The following is a 27,508-nucleotide window of genomic DNA, read 5'->3' as shown; positions in this document are numbered from 1 at the left end:
AGGTTTACTGCTTTAAAGCTTTCATCTGAATATGTTTTTCAGAGCTTTATTATTTGGTGTTTATAAATTCAGGGCTCCTGTACTTTGGGATTGACTATCTTTTTGTTTATTATGCCTTATCTATAGAAATGTATGCCTTTTCAAAATTGGTTTGAGTTGATCTCCTTCACTTCACTGAGAGTGGTAAATTAAAAAAAAAAAAAAAAAAAAAAAAAAGTTAATTTTGTGTACTTTCCACCTATTTTCTAGATTTGTCCAGTATGTGTCAAAATATTCTTTTACTGCACGTATTACTGATATCTTCTGGGAAACAGAAACCAGACTGCCTACAATGAATTCAGGAAATTGCAAATGTCCTTGAGGCAAAAGAAGCAAAATCAGGAGTCCATGAAGTTCAGGCTCACACTTCTATGTGAACTGTCTCTGCTGTTCAGTTGTTAAAGACAGACTTGACAGATTAAAGGCATAAACTCTGCCAGTACATAGTGGAGACTCATGAAACATATGGATCCTTTCAGGAAAACATGATAACCTTAAAACATCTCTGCCTTCAACAAATAAATGTTTTGTTATAAGCAATCCAAACATGGTTTTATTTTCTCTGAAAAGGCACTGCTAATTAGCAGAGATGACAGGCAGCTTCCATTCTTTCTTCTGTCACTGAGGTTACCGATTCCTCTTGTTCTTTGTTTTCTGTCTCAGTTTCCTTGTTCTCTGGGAAAAAAAAAAAAAAATGAAGTCTGTTGATGAAGAGTGCTATAAAGATAGTTATTGGAGGCCATAGCAAAGTGTTCTGCCAATAGGGAAAGCTTAAGGAAAGCTACAGGTACAGGTGAAGCATGTTGGTCTAGTGCTCTCCCTGTGTCCAGCAGTCTGCATCTCCAGTATATCCTGAGTCAGACTTACTCAAATACAATTCACTAAATTTAGTCAATTTAGTGAATTGACTTAGTCAATACATCTTACTAAATATGCTGTCAGCAAGGAAAACAATGAAACCTGAGCTGTTCACCTTACACTCTCTTTGTTGCCATTAAAGACCTGGCTTTGGTTTACTCTCAGTACAGAAGAGGCCAAAAATAGGAAGGCTAAATCACACTCTTCTGTCCTCTGGCTATAGATTTAATCTAAAGATACTTGTCAAAGGTCTTTAGTTACTGCCATCAGAAGTTGGGCATGGTGGGTTTCTTAATGTTTAGTGTACTTTGATGTATTTTGCATACTTACATACATATATATATATGTTTTGAACTCCTGTAAACAGTTAACATCCACAATGTGAAGCTTCAAAGAATTCTGCAGATTAACAATAAATGTGCGAAGAAACATTTCCTATTGTTTATTTGTATCCCGCTTCTGTAGATTTAGCAATTATAAAATGACAGATTTTCTAATCCGTACATGTCTAACTGTATAGAAACCGTAACATTTCTGTACTGAGGCAGACCCTGAACACTCCTTTCAGACCTGCGCAGAGTGAACTACTGCTAGCAACAGAAGCTTGATTTGTTTTGATTTTTTTAATATATTTTATTTATTTTATACTTTTTTTTTTTTTTGGAGATTCTAAGAATCTTTGTTGGCCAAAGCAATTTCCCTATCTTTGGCAAGGTTAGAGGATTATGTAGAAAAGCCATACATTCTTGGGAGATCCCAGAGACCTGTGACAGTATGTCTTTTCCAGGCCCTTGAGAGCCCTTAGAAGAGAACATAATTTCTTTTGAAGATAAACAACTCTAATATGGTTATGCTTGGTGTATCCCATGGGAAAACTGCTTAAATTTATTACTAGGACTTTGGGGAGCATTAGCTTTGGTGTAGCATTAGCTGTTCCCAAATGGTGAGTAAACCTCTACACTGGCGATTCATTAAGAAATCCTCTATCTTTGAAACAGGGGTGGTGGCTTGTAATTGTTATGTCAAAAGTGTGCAGATGGGTCCCTGCCTCCTAGCATACACAAATGCACAACATAAGCATAACCAAACTAGGATTATGCATGCCTTGGGATGTGCTGTAAGTATTGTGTATTGTGTGTGCATAGTCTATTTGATGCATCACTGACCCAGTGTTCACACCATTCTGTTCCCTCTGTTGGGATATGAGAGAAATAAAGTTGACCCATGTGAATGGGGTTCCAAAAATAAATTGAAGCAGATTGAATTCAAGTATTGTTTTCCCTGTTTGCTTGTTCCTACTTATCAGGTAAGAGAAAACAGACCACTTGGCAGGCACACTCTACTTCCTCAGTAATTCTTTATCAACTAGGGTGAAGAAAATGGTATGGGGAATATGAAAAAACAAAATTGCTTACATGGGTTGACCTATCCCATCTTCAACTAGTGCACAGATTTTTATGGGTCTTTCCAGTGAGTTTGATTTGAACCTTAGCAGTGCCCCTGTAAAATGGTCTAATGAAACCTGAGATTGTATTTTGCTTGGATTGATATTCTCTGGTTACTTTGTGCAGCAGGAATGAAATCTTATATTGATTTCTGGGAATGGGTCCCATTTTCAGTTTGTTGCAGCTTTGGAATTGCCTACATTCCATTGGTCACAGTGTTTCTCTTACACATTTCCTTCCTTCCTTCCTTCCTTCCTTCCTTCCTTCCTTCCTTCCTTCCTTCCTTCCTTCCTTCCTTCCTTCCTTCCTTCCTTCCTTCCTTCCTTCCTTCCTTCCTTCCTTCCTTCCTTCCTTTCTCTCTCTCTCTCTCTTTATTTTTCTTCACTTTTTTTTTTTTTTTTTAAGTAAGTTTTGGATCAAATCATCTCAGTTGAATTGGCATTGCATTCTCTTTTGGCAAGAAAACTGCCTTGTATTCACTGGGAAGAAAAGACGGAAGCATTAAGGAATGGACAGGGTGAAAGGCTGAGAGAAAGAACTTTTAATTTAGCTTAGAGTCCTGAATGAGGTTAATAGATTGTGTGAGACTCACATGGAAGTGGTGGAAGATCAAACAGAATCTTAATTGATTTCTGATTCAGCTTTATATTATTTCATTATTTAGAGGTACCTTCTCTTCTGCCTTTTTAGAGAAAGAAAACCAAAAGTAAACCAAAAAGTAAACCAAAACCAAAGTAAACCAAACATATTAGAAATTACACTTTGACAGGTGGAGTAAAATTAAAAACAACAACAACAACGAAATAATTCCATGGTTTGACCTTAAGCTTTCTGAAAATAAAACAAAACAAACAAGCAAAACACGAAGTTAGTTGCAGCTTCCTCTTATTTTCCAAGGATGTTTTAATTACTTTTTTTTCTTTTTGTAAGGTGACCTCAAAGCTTACTGATGTTTCTTCATAAACCCTCCAGATATTTTAAGATTGTAATTGTTCTTTCTCCACATTTTTTCCTCCCATTTCAGGTTACAGCAACACATTCCAACTGCATTATTAAAAAGGAGCAAGAAACCTGTCTGGAGAAGATACGGAGGGCAGCTGCCCTGAACCCTCTTAATGACTCTTCTCCAGGTGAGTTTTAGCTTGGGATATGCCACGTGAACTGATTGTGTCTAAATCCTTTCTGTTATGCCTGTAGGGGATTCCAGCAGTGTCAATGCAAACATCTTACTAAAAAGCAACGGGGACATACCGTGCCAGTTATTACGAGACATCATGAATTTGCTTCTATACATTAGGCAATGTAGTGACATATCTACAAAATGAATCAAAACACACACCGAAACAGCAACAACAGTGTACCTGGAAAGGAAATGTCTTGATAGGGTTTATGACTTCTGCTCGTGTAGGTGGCAACATCAGCTGTTGGGGACTGGACATAAGGCTTAAGTGCCTCAGTGGTCTGTTTTGTAACAGCAATTGCTCTTTTCTCTTCATCATCTCAGTAATAATTTGTGCCTCTCTAACATGATCTGAAGACCTTTACAGGGATTAACATTTTTGATGACTATAATCTTGATCAAGAATATTTATGTTCTTGTTGAGATAAGAAACTGAGGCAGCAAGCAAAGAAGAAATTAATAGTTTAATATCCTGTCTCATTTCCCACTGACTGCAGCAGGAGCTGCTGATGGCCAGCACCAATGAAAGAAGGACAAAGAATGACAAAGAAACTAATTGGAAATCAGAGTCTATTTTCTGAGTCATGTCCAAACTGCTTCTACTGTGACTTGAATTGGTAAGACTGAAGAGAACTGCAGATAAAACACAGTGTGTGTGTAATAAAAGAGGGGAAATTTATTTCCCTTTTAATTCACCACATATTTTAGCTCGGAAGCAAGAGAGGGCAGGGTGCAGATATCTGTGTCACCACAGATATCTGTGTCACCACTGTTCCTCTGCAGCAAGCCATTTTAGCTGGTAGGAATATTTCCATCAGTGTCCTGATATTCAGCTCAGATGTAAACTCAGTTTTGTTCTGATTCCCAGCTTTGGGCAAATGTTCTGTGTGCTTTGTCAAAATTGAGAAAAAGATATAGTTAAGGTGTGTTCATTTTAGCCCCATGGTTGTATTTTTGAGTCCCTCTTTGTCCATTACAGAAGATTTCCCAATTATTCTTCAGCCCAGAAGTGACATAAGCAAAGACAAAAGGGAAAAAAAAAGTTTCTTCCCCAAAAGAATGATGTCAGAAGCTGGCCATGATCCCTACTTTTAATGATTATGCAATTACTATTATTTGGATTCAATAATTTACAGATTTTCCAAGTTGAAAAATGACCATTTCAGCAGCTACCATGTTCTTTCACTCAGATCCAGAATAACCTTTGCTTTTTGGTACTTGAGGGCTATTCAGATCAAACTCTTCCCTCCTGCCTGTTTCAGATTCATAGAGCACAGTTCAGAGATAGAGGAGGTCCAGAGCCATTGGAAAGCCTTTTGCATATTTGTGTGAGGAAAAAGTATCACCCACACAGGCAGGCAGAGATTGAATCTTTTCAAACACTATCTCAGCAAAACAAGTAGCACTCTTTATTATGTTCCCCCAATATTTTTTGGTTTTAAAAACTGTAAACATTTTTTTTTTTTTCCCAGGCTTATTCTGTTTAGACCTGTTAGGGCATATGTCAAGTGAAGAGGGACTCTTCACTCAATCCTTCACATTTGCTCTTCTTTCTTGAATAATACATGAATATGTGAACAGGCAATGCCTCCACAACGTGAAGAACTGCTGCATGCACAAGAGTGATATTGCTCATCCTCAATTTGACACATGTGGAGCACAGGTTCCTTCAGATGTCTAGGATACCTGGTAAATTTGCTGGGGGTGGAGAATGCAACTGTTCTTCCAGAAGCTTAGTTGTATATGAAGGTTTTGAATGTCTCTTACACTGAAATGCATGTAATACTTGTTCATCTATGTCTCCGACAGCAGCCAACAGTGGATGACTTCAGAGAATACTTCCACAACATATTTTTCCCCTTTACAGATATCTTTAGCTTCCTACCCTACTGTCTTAGTGTTTAACAAGCTGCAGACGTTTTGATTTCATGAATTTGCCTGAACACATCTGAATTAAAACAATCCTTTTGTTGTTCACCACATCCTGTGTCAATGAATTCCATCATATACAAGGCTTTAGGTAAAGAAGCCACCTTTCCTCTGAGATTGTTATTTTCCATTAAAGAATTATGTTGTTTTTGTTTTTGTTTTCTTGCTTGAAAGACAATTATTTCAAAAAATCATCTTTACTGCCTTTTCCCCCTACCATTTCTAGTTCTTGTAGATATATTTTAAATATATTTCATTTCACTTCTTGTGCTGGACCTATAACATTCCGCTCTATCTCCTTTACAACCTCATTTCAGACTCACCTTTTATTAAATGACACTTATTTCAAGCCAGATCCTGCCACCTAATTCCCAACAAGCCATTAGGATGGGACATCAGCAGAGCTCAACTGCCTTCTTCCTATTTGCTCAATGGTGTTGGGTTTGGAACTAGATGATCTTTAAGGTCCTCTCCAACCCAAGCCATTCTATTCTATATACTACTTACATACTACTCACTCTGTTTTGAAAGGCACCTTGATGGTGACTGCTAAGAATAGGTGTTCTAATAAGGGATAATCTACCTGACATGAATTCACTCACTGAAACACTTGGGAAGCACCTGCTTACTCCCAAAGCTCTTTTGCTGCCAGTCTTTTAGTGGAATAGAACACCACTCACCATGATTGAACCTGTCTTGTTAAATTACCAAGCATTTTTTGGAGAAGTTTGATGGACAGGTAACAACCGACCGTTAAGTAAGCAGCCATATTTGCAGTGTGTTCATTTCTCTCACTTTTAACCTGCTGCAGACAAACAATTTTTCACCCGGGAGAAGTGAAAACGGCCCGTTTATTTTTTGTTATTCATCTGTAAGAATAGGACTTACTAATAACTTACTAAAGACCTACTTAGTACTAATAAAACTTACTAATAAGACTCACTAAAGACTTGCTAATCCTTACTAAGGCACTGGAAAACATGTTAGCTCGTTTTTCTTCTAAGAAAGAAAAATCAAGAAATAACTCAGAAAAAAAGTTGAAAGAAGGAAAAAATCCTTCCTAGCTAGTAAATACTATTCTGTTTATTCAAGAGCAAAAAGGAGCATAAAAGTACCTCTTTTGACTTTTTTTTTTTATGTATATATACAAATTTACATAAAACAATTTCATACAAAAGTTTTCTGATGATTTATTCCTTTTCATAGGGGCTTCAGGGTACAAAATGAGATTGTGAATTTTTGGAGAGTCTGCAGAGGCTCAGCCACATGCTCAAGTTACTGTGGTTTATAAAAATAATAATAATAATAATTTAAAAAAATCTTTGAAATCAGCTAAACTACAGAAACCTCTGGAAGAAAGATAGCTCCATATTCTTCTGTTGCAGGTGACACAAAGTCAAATGATTACATATAAAACTTGAATCTGGGACACAAACAGGTTTTGTAAACTGTATTTCTACAATACCTAGATGAATGATGTTACAGAACCTATTGTGCCCAAAGAATACTCCACATCACATTCATTCCATAAATCCTACTACATGGTGTAAAAACTAATGATAGTAATAGTAGGTTCTCTGGTCCTGTTCTTCTGAGGCCTGGTCTTCTGTACTGATATTTCTCCTAGCTAAAAGTAGTGCATGGAAGGCAATGCACTTTGAAGTTAAAAGCAGAAAACCATATTATGGATTCCTACATTTTGCAACAATAACTTACTTCTCCTTCCTTTGCTTTGCCCCCTTGCTGTGTTCAGCATCTGTGAATACAGACATAAACTAAGAGGTTCCCCAGAGCTCCTCTGGGTGAGGTCCAATAGGAGCACAATTTTGATGTTGCAACTGTAACCATAGGCCTTGAAAAGCAAAGCTGGCACTCTATTATGGAAAGCAGCCAGCCCTAAACTATCAGGGCTCTGATGTTTTCCCTCCCACTCTGCCTCTCAGGCCCAGATGTTATGCTCATTACTGTTTTATCCTTCACAGTAGTTTTCCCTCCCTCTGCTGCTGTGCTCTGCCTATAATGCTTCAGAAACAATGATTGCATTGAGATTTTCTGTTAGTTTTTCTGTGAGTTTTATGTTGTCTTCTTCCCTTTTAAATGCTTTAAATTCTTCAGAAGCCTTTATATGAAGAGAAAAAAGGTGCATGTGATTACCCTATGTGTCCATCTCTGTCCAGCCATCACCTACAAAATCTGCATGAAAAAGAGAGTTTGAAGAAAATGAACTTTCAGAAGAACTCAGAATTTGATTCCTTTGCTGTGGAGAGAGAATTAAAATAATAAAGGGAAATAATAGAAGCTAAGGGCAGAAAAAAAAAAAAAAAAAAAAAAAAGGATAATGAAAATTATGCCTCTAAGCTCAGCTTCTCCTGGTGGTGGGACCAGGCTATTTCTTATATCAGTATTTTCAGTCTCACTTGTTCATTTTCATCTTTCTTGCATTGTAAAGCTACACAAATTCCTGCTGGACCTTGTTCTTGCTGCCATCAGTCCAAAAGGGACTTTCTGCCACACAGCAATTGATAAAGCTCTCTGCTGATCCATAGACACTCTTTTCTATTATTTATTTGTTTATTCATTTATATATATTTTTTTTTTTTCATCCAGATTGTGTTAACCTATTATCATCTCTGGTGTCTAGGAAAGACTGTTAGAGGAGATATCTCATGCTGGATGAGAGTTTCTTGGGTTCTTGGGTCATGCCAATCTTAACGCGGGATGCATTAAAACAAAACAAAACAAAACAAAACAAAACAAAAAAAGCAAAACAAACAAACAAAACAAAACAAAACAAAACAAAACAAAAAAAAAACAAACAAAACAAACAAACAAACAAAAAAAAAATGTCCCAGCCTTCAAGTTGCTCAGGGCCTCATCTAACCTGGTCTTGAACACCTCCAGGGATGGGGCATCCACAGCCTGTCTGAGCAATCTGTTCCAGTGCCTCACCACCTTCTGAATGAAGAATTTCCTCCTAATCTCTAATCTAAATCTCCCCTCTTTTAGTTTAAAACCATTCCCCCTTGTCCTGTCATTGTCTGATTGAGCAAAAGACAATCTGATTGAGCAAAAGACAAACAATGGATGGATTCATGTCACCTGAATGTGGTTGTCTAAAGTAGAGAGACCTTTATTAATGATAGCTACTTAGATTGTGATTATAGTCAATATATGACGATAAGTACCTAGAAGTCACTTACCTTTACAAGTATTTACAGGACTTAAACTTGCCTTAGTTTATACATTCAGCTTACACAGAAGACTGTGGTTAGAAGTGCCAATTTCTCTCTCTTGTCTATTAAAGCAATCATTAAAGGGACCAGAAGTTAGATGGTATGATTTTTTTTGATTATACTGCAGTAGCACTGGAATTAATATAACCTTCACAGATCAGACATAAACCAAGCTGCAGGCTATTAAAGGAATCTTGTTCTCAAACGGAGCAGCAGCAGCTAAAGGGGATGTTGTGAGCCCTCTGTAAACTCAGTCACAGTAGTGAAGTTGAAAGCCTGGAAGTGTGTTGCAGTGAAAAAAAAAAATCAGGATCATCTGTTACAGAGGAAAAAAAGAATGCTGTGTCCCTGCTATTCCTAATGGTAACCCAGTTTGATATAATTTGATATGGGTTCCTGAGCTTTTGGGGATATATTTTTTCTCTGAAATGTGTTTTTTTGTTGTTGTTGTTGTTGTTTTATAAAAAAACTCTAGAAGGAAGCTGGAGAACAAATTAGTCTATATGCTCTCCCTAAGATAGGTAAAACTTAGGTGAAGTGATCATCAGCCTGGCAATGGTCACTTACGATGACTCAGAGAAAAGATGTAAAAATTGCTGTAATGGAGCAGAAATTTCTATTATCTCCTTGGACTGTATGAACATATTCTGCCGACACATTCAGTGGCATTTTGGTGGTTCAAGTGAGGACTACATACTTTGTAAGCCCTGATAATAAATCTGAGTTTACTTATCTACTCAGCATTTGCTGGACTTTGATTCAGATGGGTAGAGAAGAGAATGAAAAATACAGAAACTTAATGCCTGCAGCTCTGAAAGTACAATTAACTGGAAAACGTGTATGAGCTACTGTTTCCATGCCATAATGTACTTATAGTAATAATTCCTACCTGGTTCTTTCAAAGCTATTACTTTTATAATCCCCAGAACTGCCAGGAAGTCCTTCTTTAATAACAGAGGAACATGAGTTAAAGGAAAATAAAAGGTGGAATGGATTTTGTCCAGGCAACTTGCTAAGATATTAACTCTGATGAGATTAATTTCTGGGAGTAGGTCTGGAATCCTAGAATCACAGAGTGGTTTGGGTTGGCAGGGACCTCAAAACACATCAAATCCCAACCCCCTATCATGGGCAGGGACACCTCCCACCTGCCCAGGCTTCCCCCAGCCCCATCCAGCCTGGCCTTAGGCACTTCCAGGGATGGGGCAGCCACAGCTCCTCTAGACAGCCTGGGCCAGGGCCTCACCTCCCTCTGAGTGAAGAATTTCTTCCTAATATCTAGACTAAATCTACCCTGGTTCAGTGAAATCCATTACCCCTTGTCCTATCAACACATTCCCTGACAAAGAGCTCCTCTCCTGCTTTCTTGTAGCCCCCTGTAGGCCTCTTCTCCAGGCTGAACCATCCCAGCTTCCTCATCCTTTCTTCACAGCAGAAAAGCTCTAGGCGTCTGAGCATCCTTGTAGTTTCCTCTGGACTCGCTCTAATATATTCCTGTCCTTCTGGTGTTGGGGCCCCAGAGCTGAGTGCAGGGCTCCAGATGGGGTCTCACAAGAACAGAGCAGAAGGGAACAATCCCCTCCCTCACCCTGCTGCCCACACTGCTTTTGGGGAAGCCCAGGATATGGTTGGCTTTTGGGTCTGCAAGTGCATGTTGCCTGCTCATAACAAGCTTCTCCAACAATCCCAAGTCCTTCTCCTCAGGGCTGCTCTCAATCTATTCCCTGCCCAGCCTATATTTGTGCTTGGATTGCCCCAGCCCAGGTGCAGGACCTTGAGCTTGGCCTTGTTGAACCTCATGAAGTTCGCACAGGCCTGCACAGGTCCCTCTGGGTGGCATCCCTTCCCTCCAGTGTGTTGAACACACCACACAGCTTGGTGTCACTGTCAAATTTGCTGAGGATGCACTCAGTCCCACTGTCCATATCACCAACAAGGATGTTAAAAAACATTGGTCCCAATACCGACCCCTGAAGAACATTATTGATCTCCACTTGGACATTGAACTGTTGACAGCAGCTCTTTGAGTGTGACAATCCAGCTAATTCCTTACCCACCAAGTAAGCTGGTCCTTCCCTCAGATCTGTGTCTCTCCAATTTAGAGACAAGAATACAATACAGGAAATAAAAGTGATAAAAAAGTATAATGATAAATAAAAGTATTTTTCTTCAAGCAGAATATTAACTTGTAGAAAAAGAAAAAAAAAAGGGGGGGGGGGGCTCAGGTAAAATTTTGAAATAATTTAGGCTGAAAAATAATAACCATTAGCAAATTAGAAAAAATATATTGTACTGACATTTCACTACTGAACATTGTTTTAGAAGTATTGCTAACTAAATTTGATTTAATTTAAAAATTAATGAAATGTTAAAATTAAAAATAAAAATTCCTGCCTGCCTGTTAAATTCTTTATATTTCCTGTCAACTGAAAAGAAGAAAAAAATCTTACCACACTGAATTAAATGTTTTGTTTTGTTTTTCCATGTTTAATTTAACCTTTGAAACAAAATATTGTTTATTATGCAGCTCTATTTTGAGTTTCTTGTTTCTCTGATGACAGCTAACTCATTAAATCACCCTGCATCTTTTTTTTTTTTCTTTCTTTCTTTCTTTTTCTTTCTTTTTTTTCTTTCTTTTTTTTCTTTCTACTGAATATAATGTGCAATGAGAAGGTGATCTAGAACAAATATGGAGAGTGTATATAGAGACTACATGTAAATGCACACTGTTAAAAATGAACAATGACTATCAGTAAAACTTATGCAATGAAAGATGTGATGGTCTTTCATGCACTTGTGTTATCTGTTGGTACCTTCGGATTCATTGACAGATTCACAGGTAGAAGCTGTGACCACTTGCAAATACATAGGTTTTTAATGTCTATAGTGCTGTGGCTGGGATGAAAAATCATCTGAATTATAAATCAATGACAATATATGATTTTAGTATGATTTTCATCAGATATTTGCAGCTCCTTTTAAACTGCATACTTGTGTTGTATGCCATGAGGCAGTTGCTGCAGACTTCTCCAGAAGTGAATAAGTTTGATTGCAGAATTAGTGCTTTCATGAATTCAAACCACATTTTCAAAATCTTGAATACACTTTATGTTTCTGTAAAAAGAGTGAGTCGGGTGTCAGAGAACTGGATATTCTTTTAAAAGGTTATCCCGTAAAAATGTTATTTTCTTACTATTCCCACAAAAAAAATTGTTGTTTTTTGCTGTATTTTCTGATAAAAGTACTTAGAGCTTCTTTAGACAGTTAATGTCACTGTAATAAGATTACTAAACACTGTAGTAAGAGAGTGAGTTTGATTCTTTCTAGAATCAATGGCACAGTTCACTGGTTTCTAGGATCTGCAGCACAGACTTACAGGAGTAATGCCACTGGATCAGAAACAGAAGGTCAAGTAATAGTTCAGGTGCCCCTAGTTACCTGCACCAAGGCAGAAGAAGTCCACTTAATTTCACATACAGAATAAAAGAGCTGTAGGACTCACTAAAGCTCAGTGGAAAGAGATAGGCATCTCCAGAGAGCCAGTCTTGTTTCCTAAGTGACACCTCTAAAAAAAATAATGGCAAGTTTGTTTGTGGAAGGATATTAATCAACCTATGGGAACTATATGCTTATATATTTGCATTGATTGTAGAGACATAAAAAAAATAGATCAGTAAAATTTTATTATAAGTACGACTAACAGGGACATAATTGGTTGTTCTAGCAGAGGAACTAAAGGATTACCATGTACACACACATACAGAGTTTAGTTATATTAGTTAGAATTAACCAAAGACAGAAATAAGAAAGTACAACAATAATTTGTGATCTCTGCTTGAGCTTATAAAAGCCTGAACAGCTGTAAAAGACACTGGTACATAGGCTAACGGGTAATAAAGAGAAAATGCAAATACTGATTCCCTTCTGTAATTCCTCAGGTTTCAGCATCTGTTGCTAATGAATTCACAAAGTATGACCAGTAGATATAGTAGGACCTACCAATACAGACTGAAAGTAGGATTCTTGGTTGTGTTGAGCATATGTTTTATCACCCTGCTATGATGAAGTATCTATAATACACCTGTTGATTCCCATTCTACCCTGAAATAGCTCCCCACATGTAATGACTTTTCCTGTTGATGGTAATGACATGATTCTTGTTCGTGTTTATGGCTTGGTGTTGGGAAGGGAATAGAGAATAGAGCAGAGATCCAATGTGTGCCACTGTTTTTTCATCAGCTGACAAGGCTATGAATTTGTAGAACACAAGGCTTTTCAAAGACAAGCGTGCACAAGGAATGATGCTCCAGCTTGTGACCTGCTGCAGGAGAGTGTGACCAGATTGCCCCTTTTTTCTTTCGTGTGAGGATTATGGTCAGCCACTCAATCATTTGCATGAAATGACCAGGAAAATCAAGTATCCTGCAGTGTCTTTCAATTTCCACCTCTTCTGTCTATTCAGTCCTTCATCTGGGCTGAAGGATTTTTTTTATATATATTTTTTTTCCTCCACAGAGCCAGCATGGAGTTTTTCTTATGGAGTTTGAGATTTCTATGTTTTAGGTAATTTTATCTCAGCTATTGTCCCACAGCTGCCTTCACAGTCAATGGCAAAATTTGGCTTTTTGAGGGAATGAGTCATCAGACCTACTTCAAATGTCTGCTTTCAGATGAGAGACATTGTTCTCTAGGATTACCCCTCTCTGTCTACTACTACAAAAATTTTGGCGACTATTCAAATGTAGATGTTGGCAATTGGTCAGGTGAATCTCACTCTGGAAGGCACATTTGCCAGTTACTGATTCCTTTGTTAATGGGAAGGGTTACCTGTACTTAGATCACCAGTGACAGAACATTAAATGCAATAGGAAAAAGAAGGAGTTAGCACTAACTTCAATGGCTTTTAGTGAAGAACTTCAGTGTTAAGGTTTTCTGTATGCTCTAAAAATCACTTTCTTTTCACATTCTGACATACTGCATTTGAAATATTTAGAATTACTCCTTTCAGTATCTGTATGTATTATAGGATCATTTGGGAAGCTCTAATCATGGATCAAGTGCTGCTCTATCAAATGCTCAAGAGATTGTTCTTAGACTATTCTTTCCTGTGAAATGTTTTTTATGATAAGACTTCATCAAGCACTAATATTCTAACATAGGTGGCCAATGACTAAAATTACCCAACTGTACAATTTAATTTGTTTCAGCTCATTCTGAGCTACATCCACTACCTATTAATACACCTCACTTACAAACTTAAGCCAAGAACTTCATTATGTAAAACTGCCTACTCAATAATATATGTAATTGAATAAGTGTAATAATTTGGACTGCTGACAGATTTTGCATATTGATTTTTCCTCAGCAAAATAAGACTGAAAGACAGTGAGTTAAATTATCTTCAGACAGACAAGGAAGCTACAGCAATATAACAAGTATAGCTACTCCATCTGCTAAGCAGTAGAAAAGATATCGATATCTACTCCTCTCTCCATGGGGAAAAAAAAAAAAAAAGACATAGTTCAGCTTTGATTGCAGAAGTGTAAGAGCTATTCTATAATTCTATGATTCTATGCCCTTTCTTTTGTTGAAAGTTGTAGTGGATCAAACCTTTATTTCCTCTGTGGGATGATGAAGAGAGATAAAATGTGGGGACAGTCCTCTAGCACCTGCTTAACTTCACAGCACCTTCCATCACTGGATGAGCGAAGCAGCAGGAACTGCATGTCCTGTATATTATATTGTTTTTTGCTTCTGGGTTAGAGAGCATGAGGGTGGAGAAAGGGAAATCCTTGCGTGGCTTTGCCCATATGCTAGCCAGCATTGCTGACTCAGAAAGTGGATTACAATTTGCTCCTGACAAAAGAGCAGAAAAGAGAATGTACATTTCCTTCCCCAAAATTCTCTTGTAAAATAGAAGGAATGGGAAAGCAGAAAGGGAAAGATCTCACAATTTTACATTATTTTCCATCATTTTTGTGAAACAAATGAAGCAAATAAGAACTCTTCTCAATTATTTTATCGTTGTGGGTATAGACTTCATCCTAGAGGGAATAATTTTATATGCTATAGTATTTAAAAAGGGGGGTTGTCCTGTGCTGTTTTTATGATTTCCATCTTGAGATTTTATTTTGTAATATGAATTCCACCACACACACACAAAAAAAAAAAAAAAAAAAAAAAAAAAAAAAAAAGTTATTCAGTGGTGCAACTGTACTGCACCAAACTCTAGAGGCTAAATTCAGCTCACATTAGCTTGTTGAAAGCAGACACGTAGGCTACTTAGCAAAAGAGGAAGAGAGGAAGAGAGGGAGAGAAGACAGGAAGAGAGAGGGAGATTCAATGACCCCATCTCTGTCTTTGACATGTATTTAATATAATCTGTTAATTTCAAATACTTCACAAGTAGGATAATATACCTTTTCTCCTACTGATGTGTGATCTTTAGTTTTTGTTTTTGTTGTTTCTTTTTTGTTTGTTTATTGTTTTCTATTTCACAGCTATAGGAATATTGAAGGTTAGAGTCCAATTCTAATTTTTATTTGTTTGTTTTTGAGGATATGTATTGTTCCTTTAAGATTGTAGGAAAGGAGTAGAATTTAGTAATCTTATCATCCAGAATTCAGAGTGACCTCACTTAAAATAAACATTCTTTCTTTTTCTTCTCATCTCTGAATTTTGTTCCTGGATGCCATGACAACTTGTGATTTTGACAGCTTGATGAATACATGGTGCTTTATAGGTTTATAGGTGAATCAAAGTAATTACCTGCCTCTTACACTATACTGTAAACACATATTTTGGAGGGTCAGCACCAGGAACAGCTCTTACTCTTCTTGAGATATCATTATGCTGCTGTCAGTCTGCAACCTCATCTCCCCCTGACTTCAATAGGCATTATCAATATGTATTTCAGTATAGAGAACTCTACTGTAAAGAGTACTGGGCTCTGTATTTAGGGAAAAATGTCCTTCTTGGGGAAAAATTGCAGTATTGGATGTAATTAACTGGCTAGTCTCCCAAGACTCCTTATACAACTGATAGACAAATACTGAGATTCAGATTCAGTTTGCATATTAAAACGCCTAAATCCAAGTGTTTTAATGTGTAAAATGAGTCACAATCAAGCTGTATCCATAACCTAAATGATTTTAGCTTCATATTTCACTTCTGGATCCGCAATTCCCTGATTCTCCATAATTTGCTTATATAATTTTCTTTTCCGACTCCCTGTGGAACAAACCAGAGGAGGAGCCTGCCAAGCTAGTTTTGCCAAGTAAGACACATGTCTGAAGGTAGTTCTACTGGGTCTGGCTGGAATGTTAACTTTCCCGGCAGCAGCCCATACACTGCCGTACTCTGTACTTGTAGCGGGAACAGCAGTGTTATCACACCAGTGTTGTGTCTACTGCTGAGCAGCAGTGTCACAGCATTGAGCCTTTCTCTAACCCTCCTAGGGGGTGGGCAAAAAGTGAGGAGAGAAACATCACTAGGGCAGCTGACCTAAACCAATCAAAGGGTTATTCCATACCATGTGATGTCACACTCACCAATAAAAGGTGGGAACAGGAAGAAGAGGGGAGGGGTGGGCTCTCGTTAGGAAGACGTTGGTCCTCCTCTCGAACACCGGCTGCGTGCGTTGAGGTCTTGCTTCAAGGACGCAATCATCGCTCATTTGTGGGAAGTAGAGAGTAATTTCTGTCCTCTGCACTTCCTTATAGCTTTCATTCATTTTGTTTGTTTTCCTCCCTTCTTTTTATTTTTTCCCTTTTCCCCTCCCTTTTCCCCTTTCCCTTTTTATTTCCCCTTAGTTAAATTGTTTAGTTCATGGTAGTCTTTATTTAATTGTTATTATTATTTCCCTTTAATTAAATTATCCTTATCTCAACCTGTGAGTTGTTCTTTGCTTTACTTCTCCCCCTCCTCATCTAAGGGAGGGGGAGTGAGAGAGCGGTTGTGGGGTTTAGCTGCCCAGCACGGTAAAACCACCACAGTAGTACAGTTTTCGCTCTTCAAGAGCAGATAGTTGAATCTTGTGGACAAGCATCTGGATGCACTGTTCTCATCTATCCTTTCTACTGCCTTTCTGATTACACTAAGAGCCATTTCAGTTTTCCTGAATGCCTGCCTCTCCACATCAGGTTGTACTTTTGATAATGAAACCATATGTTTCATACTCAAACAGTTGCTCAAATTGATTGGTTTGTTCCTTTTTTTAAAACAAACAAACAAACAAACAAAAAAAAAAAAAAAAAAAAAAAAAAAAAACAAAAACACATAAGACAGTAGCAAAGCCAAACTGCAATAATAACAAACGATTATTTAAAATGCACTGGAAAACTGTTGCATATATTCTGAAAACATGCCTCATCTTTTCTTCACAAGACATGAATACTTGAATCCATTCCAGGTTTTTGGACGTACAGCAAAATGACTAATATGATTCTACCCCTTCTCTGCTAACCTGCAAGTGACTTAAGACAGAACCCATTATTATCATAACTGAATAAACAAGAACAATATTAAATACAGTACTCCTAGTCAGTCTATTGTATGATCATTTGTTTCACATTATTCTTCAAAGATCAGGAACTGATAAAAGTTTAAATGATGCAATTACAACAACTGATCATTTCAATACATATAAGATTTCTTGATTGTTTTATAAACAGTGCAACCTTTTATGTGCTTTCTAATTTTGGTTCGACAAGTGCCCTAAAAACATAGTCCATGGACATAGGTATCTGAGGATACATATATTATATACATATTATTATATATATTATTATATACATATTCTTGTATATTATTATATATTATCATAAATAGTACTATATACATCCATCTGTGTTCCATACCTATATAAATACACACCTATATCTATAAATACCTTCTACACTCTTAACTGTGTTTTACAGTATGGGTTAATTTCCCGTCTGCTTAGGAATTTGACGTCTATTCACTCTTAGAACATCATAAAGAAATCTTTTACCATCTTCATATATGACACTGATTCTATCACAATTCCTGGAAGTCACTGATCATCAAATGGTTGAAACATAAAGTTTCTGGACCTTTACTGTAAGTGCTAAGATGTCCAGAACTGTTCCCTGTAATACATTCTAATCCTTTGTCCAGGTAATAAGGAAGTCACCAATAATGAGAACTTATAAATTCACTTTTAGAGATTTTAGTTATAGTTTATTTTGTCTGGGTGCAAGGAATGAACTTTATTCATATAACCACATCTCCCTCCAGCCTTATTTTCTGTGTTTCTGTGATTATTAAACATTCTAAGAAATATCACCAGTAAAAGAATATTGATTATATGTATGCAAATTTTCATAGTTATTTATTACTTTAGACAGGAGTGTAATTACCTGCCCACACGTTTTATGAACAATACTACAGAAAAATTTCTCTTTCTAACAGGACTAACTTTCTAGTGAGAACAGACGGAAAAGGAATAACACAATTATTTCAATTTCATATATATTTTTAACTTATCTCTAAATTCTCCCAACTAATAGTCTCCAACGTACAGCAACTTAATGCATAAAGAAACTCAGTGACTTTGTTAGAATTAACTCCTAATTTACAGGAGTAAACAAAAGAAAAATGAAGATCTGCAGATTATTTTTTTTTGTCCAAATATGGTTAAAAATATATTTTAAACGTGTTTTTCCCAAAATACCACTTCATTCAATGCCTTCTGTAGTAGCTTTGATGGAGGTAGTGACTCCAACACAGCAGTGTTGGAGGTTTGATGTGTATAGCTGTATATTTGGAAGTTTAAATTAATATCACTGATTCTATGCTTTAAGTCAGGTAGTGATGACACCTTTAGAACACCTTTATAACTGCTTCCCATTTCTTCCTGTATCCTCTTAATCTTTAGACAAAGATAGATGGATCACACTTGTTCACAAAGAACATGATCCAAATTCTAACAAAGGCAAGGGAATAGTCTTGTCCCTAGTGGTTCAGATTTTGTATTACTTTCACTTGGACCTGTGACCTGTGACCATTTCCTATGGTTTTCTGGGCATTCTCACCTAACATATTTAATGTATTTAAGACATTGGAAATACTTTTGTTCGATATTGGAAATATTTTTGTTTGATTCTTCCCGGATCTCATTATAATGTTTATGGATTTTGTTTTTCTTTGCTTTACTATAGGCTGTTGGGAGAGATGTATGCTGTAGTTTACATACTACAGAGTTCAAAAAGTGTGTAAACTTGTACTTCTCCTGGATTAAGTACATATATGGCCTCTGGTTCCTGGGGATAGTACTGGTCTGGCTGTGATGTCACTGGTCATTTCTTCTCAGTCTACATCCCATTATGTTTGTGCCTATTCTGTCAGTGCTGAAAACCTTTCCAAAATCAACCAACCATCCAACCAAGAAACCACCAACAAATTACCAGAGTATCAGGGGAATGATCATGATATTTCTCCATGCCTCGCTAACATATCTTTATCCTTCTTTGTCATACACTCTACTTCCATTTTCACCTATCAGTACTACTCACATTGCCTTTTCACTTCAGGTAGTAAACTGCAGAGATCAAACCATCAATCTTTACTTAGGACTGGAAAACATCTTGCAGCTGAGAACTTACTGAATGATATAATTTACTTTAGTCTTTTATATACTGACCAAAATTTCCTAGGTGTATGCAAATCCTTAAAATAATGCATTGGATTTATGCTTCAGTAATGTTTTTGCTGTTTTCTGAATACACTGTGGGCCGAATCAGAGAAGTTCATCATAAAACAGGAGATACACAATGTGTTAACATGCCTTTTAACCAGACTTTTAAAATGCATTTATTTCCTTTGCTTCTTACAGTAGATCATCAGGTCCCATGGGCTCTAATAAGGAATTGTTTGACTCACCACTAGAACAATTTCCAGGAGAGATTATGGAATTTGCACACTGAAAGAAATTAAGTTATTTAATTCAGTCATTTCTCATTCTCAGAAGATTTGAAGGAGTAAACAAGGAATAAATGCCTCTCAAGTGTATCCACATTGGCGTCACTGTGGTTACATCAAGAACGAATTTGGCCTGAGATCTGTTATAAGTTATCTTCTACTACAGAAGTGCCTTCTCCATTTAGATAACTATTTATAAACAATAGAAATGCAAGAAAATGAGGACAGGAGTATAAAAATGAAAGGTCAGCTTTCTTCTGAGCTTTATTACAACTCTTGCTCTGGAGGGTGTTTAGTTTTCAATGTTATTTCTTTTGTTTGTTTTGTTTTGTTTTCAAGCTGTAAAAAGAGCAGAAAATCTTCTTACCCACAGAGCTACCATGAAACCTAAATCATTACCATTTGTAAGTGCTTTTGAGAGAAGTTAATATATATGCAATGGAATTTAACATAAGTTCTGAAATTACCAGTCACATAGCCCTTGAGGTTGGTTGATATTTTCAGTTGTTCAACGCCTGTCTGTTTTGTTTAGTCTATTTATCCTTTAAGAAGCAAGTCCAAGTTCTTGCAAATGTCATTGATTAGGCAGCTGTTCAGCTCGGGTTTGCTCTGAGTAAATCTCATTGAAAATCCTATTTAGTTATTTTTTAAGTTCAAAGCACAGCCCCACAGTGAGAGACTGTTTCAAGGCTTATGTCCCATTTTAGTCCCACTGTAGTACTGTTGTGCAATTTGTTAAAAACTGTCAAATCAAGGAAATATTTTTTATAGTTGTTGTTGTCTTTTGTTTTTGTTTTTCCATTTGTGTCAGAGCAGATCCTGAATTTATTTCTGTGAAACATTAATGCTCAAAAGACCTGCTACCAAATCCTCTTAATTTCTTCTCCCATACAGCCCCATCCTCTCTCAATTTCCAAAGGAATACAAGCTCCAAAACACCAAAAAGACATGACAAGAAAATTTTTATTTTCTCTGTGTCCATGGCAATGAATGAATCCCATTGATCTTTACATATGTCTTCTTCATAGGCCCATAAATATTACAATGGGCCAAATATCAACTACTCTCCATGTGTGGCAAAAGTGACAATGGACTCTTATACAGCTTGGAAATAATTTTTGTTTACAGCCATAGCTGAAAGCCAGGGCTCATTGTGAGGTATGTTAATACTTGTGAAAACTTAGCATGCACATATGTTTTGAATAAAAAGTTTAGAGACCTATGTTTCTACCCAGCTCCTCCACTAACACAGACAAAAATAGTCTTAGTTAATACTGTTAACTGAAACACTTCAAAAAGATAGGAAACAGTTTGTAGTGCTCCATCCTGTTGTCCTTAGTTAATCATTAGTTTTAGGCAGGTTGTATGTGTGAAAGAGATGAAACATTTAGGGAGGATCTGACAGAAGAAGATAGATGAAGCAGAGTTCTTCTCCTTTATAGAAGAACACACCTTTCTGGTTCTTATTCCTTTGTTTTCTTTCTCAAACTTTGTCTAACTCTGTAGCCAGTATTTTTCCTATCTTTTTCCCAGAAATGACTTTGATCCTAGTGACTTAGGGATTAAGATTAATAGCACTGTGATGTACACAAAGCCTTCTAGGCACTGGTGGAATAGGCTGTCTTTTCCCCTCTCTCTCAGCTTAGAAAATTAATGGAAGACAGAGTTGATAAAGACAACTGCATTATCTCTGCTTCTCCTAAGAAAGGAGGGAAGTGAGTCAGAATGGCGTGGTGGTAGGGCAGGGCGATGATAGCCATTTTGGCTGCCACCAGCAATAAAAGGAACGAGGGGTACCAGCTGCTGCCAGGCAAGGCTGCCTCCAGCAGTAACCCATGATCTCACATTACACATGCCCTGAGTGATGCCAGATCATCCACAGCTGGTGATCTTGGCACGGGGTCAGGTTTTGGCAACTTGGAAGTTTCATTCTGTACTCCAGCAGCACTAGAATAAAATCTCCTAATTTTCTGACTAATTTCACAAAGTTTTTCTGCCTCCAGAGTAGCAAAATGGTGACTCTCACAGATGAATAACCAATTCCTTTTAAAGGAAGTTAAATAAAACCTCTCAATTTCCCAGATAATTGGCTTTTTACTCCCCTGTGTAATTAGATGAAGAAATGTTCCAAAGATTTTGCCAAACGGAAGTTTCCCTTTAAAATGCTCCAAAGCTCACCTAAGGCCAATTGGTTGGCAGCACTTAAAGGATTTTTGAGATTTTCTTGGATGAGGTTTTCTTGGCTGGTAACAATGCAAGAAAAGTAACAAGCATGAACTTAGAATAAATATCCTGTGATCAAAAGAAATAAACAGCTTTAGATGAAGAAAATAGTTTTATAAGTTTTATATCTTTCTCATTGTAGATAACATAGAATAACAGAGAATCAGAATATACTGGTTGGAAGGGACCCACAAGAATTATCAAGTCCAATAGCTTCTGTCATTTAAAGGCTGATCTTTGCCATGTATAAAATGTTCAAAGAAAAATAATAATAATTTGGCATTAGGCTTTCCTGTTTAGATATATTTCACAGAAGATTATAGATAGAGACAAGACATAGACAAGATCTTTCACTGTCATGAGGAGAGTAGTTCTAATGGATGAATTGCTGGACAAATGAAGAGATCTTGGTTTTCTTTTCGCCTCTGAGACAGATCATGGTCAAACAGTGGTTAGTGTGTGTATTTGTATGTACTTGTTTCCCTACGTAAATAGTAAGAATAAGGATAGAGTTCTGATTTATAATTTGAGTAGCTTGCTCCTAAGATATATCAAGAAAGTGAATCAAACTGCTTGAGTGATGCAGAACAGCCAAAGCAGGTGAAAACCTCCCTGATGAATACTAGGAAGAAAAAATAAAAATAAAAATAAAAATAAAAATAAAAATAAAAATAAAAATAAAAATAAAATAAAAAAATAATAAATAAATAAATAAAATTTTCTAGTTCTGAAAACCCCAATTTAGGTTTGGTAAATGCAAGGCATATGTACTTCATCTCTTGTGAGCTAAAGCCTGCCATCTTTGTCTCATTGTTTTCTTTGTTTTCTTCTTCAGTATAACAGACCCACGGTTATAATCAAAGAAAGCCCTTTCTTTCTGTTTATTTCACTTCCAGTTCTTAATACAGTCTAGAATTAACTTAATAGATAAAAATTAAAGTATATCAAATAATTTTTTTCCCCCAATGTTTAGTTTCATAAATTAAGCCAATATTTTTTATAACTTATTTTAAAACAGTGTTGCACTCAGGAATTTTTAGATCTCTGTAAATATCATCCTATAAAGCAACTAACTTTACCGATAATGACATACCAGTAGAAAATATTATTATAATTTATACAGTTATCACTATATAAACAATAGATTTAAAATAGTTAAAAAAAGATTGTAAATATTAAAATTAAACAATGAAACGTTAAAAAAAATAGATTTAAAATGCAGCAGTGTTGCATAACTTTACAAGCATGTCAGGAGCAGCAGTTGTCTAGAGAAAGGCAATGGAAAATGTTAATGTGGGCAAACTGCTGGTAGGTTTGACCACAGTTTATTTTTCTTCCTATGCAACCCTAGATGAGTGACTTGAACAATAAGTGTTGAATTCTTATGCTATGAATACAGACTTTTAAAGCCTAAAATTAGTCTTTCTCCTGGTGCCTGTTCTAATCAGAAGCAGAAAATAGGCATTCCAGAAGATAATTTATCTTAGAAACCCTACAGCAGTGTCCTCAGGAGGTTTCCCTTTTTTGTTTGTTTGTTTTGTTTTGTTCTGTTTTGTTTTTGTTTTGTTTTTGTTTTGTTTTGTTTTGTTTTGTTTTTATGTGCTATAAAAGAAGTTGAGAAGAACATAACCCATATTTACACATCTAACATTTATATTTTAAAGGTGAATGAGTGCCATGATAGACAAAACAAGGTGCTTCTTGCTGCAGCAGTAGGAAAATTTGAATAAAGGTAGAAATTCTTAGTGTAATAGCTGGTTTAGATGGCATATCAATAAGCACTGTTCAAATAATGCCAGGAGCTATGAGAAATAGTAACTGGGAAGGGGAAAAAATGTTTCTCTCTACTGGGCTTCTTTCATTCCTGCTTTGTATGTAAGACATTTTAAGGAAGGAATGACCTTTTTATTTTTTTATTTTTTTTTTTTTAAGTTGCAAATGATCAAGTATTTTCTTTTCCAACATAGGATATATTCTGTTACTATTTTTTCCCTGTTTTGTAGCTTTTTCTGGAATTTCCATTGTTTTTTATTTTCTACTTTCTTATGTCCTGGGCTTTCAAAAAGAAACTATTGAATCTGACTGTTATGATTTTGCTGCCTAAATTGAAACACCTGCAGAGAAACCATTTCTGCAATAGGAGCTCCTATAAGGTAATTCTACTTTGAAATGTCAATCACCTTTGAAACTCCAAGCCTCGTACCCAGGCCTTGCTTAAACTTTTATTTGTTTTGGTATTTACCTAGATTTATGAAAGAACAGGAAGCACCTATCTCATATTCCCCCTCTCTCTGAAGGGCTTTATATGTAGTATGCCCTTTAAAAGTTATTGTGTATCACATAATTCAGTTTAATATACTGGCTTGTTACATTATGTTTTCTTTGATATTACTTTTCTGAAGGCAATATGACCTTGAATGTGACATTTTAAACTAATAAATGAGAAAAAGAGCTGAAACTAAAACTGAACATTGTAAGCCAAATGGACTGACTTTCACCTCAAGCCTTCATTTCCATACGTGAAAAAATATAGAAATATCATATTTATGTATTTGCATTTTTTCTTAATATTCCAATTAAACAAAATTTATGAAAATGTGTTATCTATTACCTTTTGTCTGTGTATTGGCCCATTAACCCCTTAGTCCATTGTCTTGTCATGCCTTTTTTCACACCCTCACTTCAGCCAACAATTTTAAGGTCTCTGAATAAATCAGCAATATTTGTCAGAGGTGTAGTAGTGTCAGAGATGCAAATTCCTATGTTTTGTGAAAATGGTGTGTTGATTACAAAGAATTTCACAAATTTCACAGAGAGGGGCCAGGTAAGACTGACTTAACCACTTTAAAAGGAGTGAACGACTTCACAGTAATTTACTACACAGGCCTTGCCATCCAAAGGCACATCTCTGCATTTGCACCTTCTCCTGCCAAAAATGAATGCCAGAAATGAGCAGTTATGTTGCACTAGGGAAAGAATGAGGAAATGGGAGGTATTGCAGATACAATAAAGAGCATGTAACTATACAGAGTGTGAATAAGAGTATTGCAGAAGAGGTGCCATGAGGTCATAGGACACAGATGTATGCAAAAAGAACAGTTTGCACACAGTCCTGGTAACGGTGGCTCCATGTTGCATGAAGATAGCAGGCAGCCAATTTAAAGCAAGGTCCTTTCCTTGAAACTGGGGAAGTTTAGCCACAGGACTGCCTGAAAACAGTTGTTATATCTAGCCACTATCAAAACTGGGACTGTAAAGAGCTCTTGACAGAGGTGAGGAAGAAGATAAAGAAAGCCAAGCTATTTTCAGAAGAGCTCTTTGTCACTGCTATTCTGTCAGAATAGCTTGGGAATTTTTATTTTATTTATTTATTTTCTGTCTCTTGTTCATACACTTCAGTGAGGAAGAGAATATTTCAGCTGCCAGAAGTAGCAAGGTAGAGAGAAAACATCTTGCTCCAAGAGGCTTAATTTAAAGCTAAGGAGAAGAACAAGACTTGTGTGACCCTCCAAGGAGGGAAGATGACTGGAATGGTTTTAGTGCTAGGCATAATCTTAAAATTACATCTGAAGACTTACAAATGATAAAAATACACAGTTTTCTCCTTGGTATGAAATTTGGCTTTTCTCTTGTGGAGCTATTACTTTTCAGTTGTTGCCAAGTCAAATCCATCCTTAGGAATGTGAAGCATCACCATCAATTTCAATAATATTGAATTGCAACTTAGCTGTCATGAGCTTCATATGAAATTTATATAGAATGCATATTGTTCTTCAGCTGAAATCAGGACCCCACTTTTTCAATATTTAACAGTCACAATAGAAGGTGAACACTGCCACAGGGAGCTTACAGTTAAAAACTTTTTTTTTTTTCCTGACACTTTTACAAGCAGAATCTTGAGATTAGGATGTACAGACTGACCAAGTGGTTTTCCATAAGCAGCCACTGTGGTTTGCCTGCGGTTTGAGTTGCTTGGGAGCTATATAAATATGCTGGCACCATTCACAGCCTGCAGTATCATGTTTCAGCCTTCAGCAAGACTCCTTCACTCAGGGCAGGATAGTGGCTAAGGCTGCATTGCTACTGGTCAGCTCTGTGCCCAGAAGGCTATTGGTTCATGTGTAATGCAAAAGACCACATAAACCCTATGGGGAATATACGCTTCAGATATTCAATAGGCAGATGTTTAGGATAAGAATTCTTATACTCATTCTACTGAATGTAATCAGTGGAGAGAAGGAAGTACACTTACAGAGCGATTCATCACCACTGCCATGTTAAAACGGGGTTATCCCTATCTGAAAAATGTCTCTCCATGGACTACAGAAGAAACTTCACTTAGCTGAGTAAGGTTACATAGGTAAGTCTTAGCCATCTGAAATTAAATCAATCATGACTAATCCTGTAGTTAAATTAACTACTTTGCATTTCTCCAAAAGTCATTGACAAATGGGGCTCCCAAAGGGTGAGATATCTCATTGAAGAGAAGGTAGCTAACTAAATAAGAAGAAACACTCTTCTGCTCATGTTATGAAGAGGATTTAAGTAGCTTCCCAAGGTCAGATTCCAAGCTTTGCATCACTTCAGCTAGCTGAGATGAATGGAACAAAGTTTAAGGAACATTTCCTTCCCCCTTCCCTCCCCCTCCCTCTCCCTTTCCTCTTCCCCTTCCCCTTTTCCCTCCCCTTTCCCCCTCACCTTCCCCTTTTCCCTTCCTCTTCCCCTTCCCCTTCCTCTTCCCCTTCCTCTTCCCCTTCTTTTTTTCCTGGCACACACTAAATCTTTTTCTTTAAAATTATTTGCTGATGTTTTTTATTCCTAACATGCTAAGAAACAGGAAAATTGCCCTCTTGAAGATGCATGTTCCTCTTACAGTGTCTAAGCCACCTTTTTGAAAGTGAGCTCATGTATGCCTACATCACATGGCAATGGAGACATACCATCAGTGCCAGTGAAGAACCCTGCTGTGCAGTTTCACACTCAAGTCACATTGATTTCCATGGGCAGATTTCACCCAGCAGGAGCTTGTGTCTGTACCATGGTTTATAAATGTAAGGGGATTGTCCACACTGTCTTGTATTACATTGAATTTTTTGTCATTTTTTTCTTTGCTTTTTTAAATTTTTGTTTTCCAATACAATTTTTCCAGACAGGATCAGGCAACTTTCTTAATGAATTCTTTCCAATCTTCATCACTCATCTATTTTAGTAACTTGGTCAAAGTATTTGACTACTCTTTGCTTCTTTCCCTTCTCTTTCAATGTCAGCACATCAGTCTTTTCTAGCACAACAAACTTATAGCCTTTTAAATGAGGCTATTTTTAGCTATGCATGGTAATATGAAAATAACAAACATCTAGTATAACTGAATTTGATACATAGTGCTATGAAATATTTGTTCATTTTCTTCCCTATCTTTTCTGCAGTATGATGATTTCCACACATTTCTCTAGGTTGGTTTGTAGTATCTATTGCTATCCCAGAGTTTAGAAGACAACTGATGTTAAAGTAATAATAAAAAATAAGAAAGCTTTCCCTGTTTCTACCAAAGCCATTTAATTTAAGTGAGCAAGGCTAGCAGGTGGTTATCAGAAGATCTTATTAGCTACTTTGATTGTTTCTAACACCTCCTGTAAGTAAATGTCTCATTGAAATGGATA

The 27,508-nt window shown here is 36.6% G+C and overlaps 1 protein-coding gene across 3 annotated transcripts in view; it reads left to right on the top strand.

Annotated features, from left to right (window-relative positions):
* Positions 1 to 27,508, top strand: part of ADCYAP1R1 (ADCYAP receptor type I) — a gene marked incomplete at both ends in the record, with an annotated part of 104,378 nt that overhangs the window by 20,164 nt on the left and 56,706 nt on the right. For all 3 annotated transcript variants that reach the window (XM_084282319.1, XM_084282320.1, XM_084282318.1), the window contains one exon: positions 3,367 to 3,472. In XM_084282319.1, coding sequence (XP_084138445.1) covers positions 3,367 to 3,472 — 106 coding nt within the window. The remainder of the gene's footprint in view (positions 1 to 3,366; positions 3,473 to 27,508) is intronic.

Source organism: Netta rufina (genome assembly GCF_964035555.1).
Source record: "Netta rufina genome assembly, chromosome: 2".
Lineage (NCBI taxonomy): Eukaryota > Metazoa > Chordata > Aves > Anseriformes > Anatidae > Netta > Netta rufina.
This window is presented reverse-complemented; position numbering and strand designations above follow the sequence as displayed.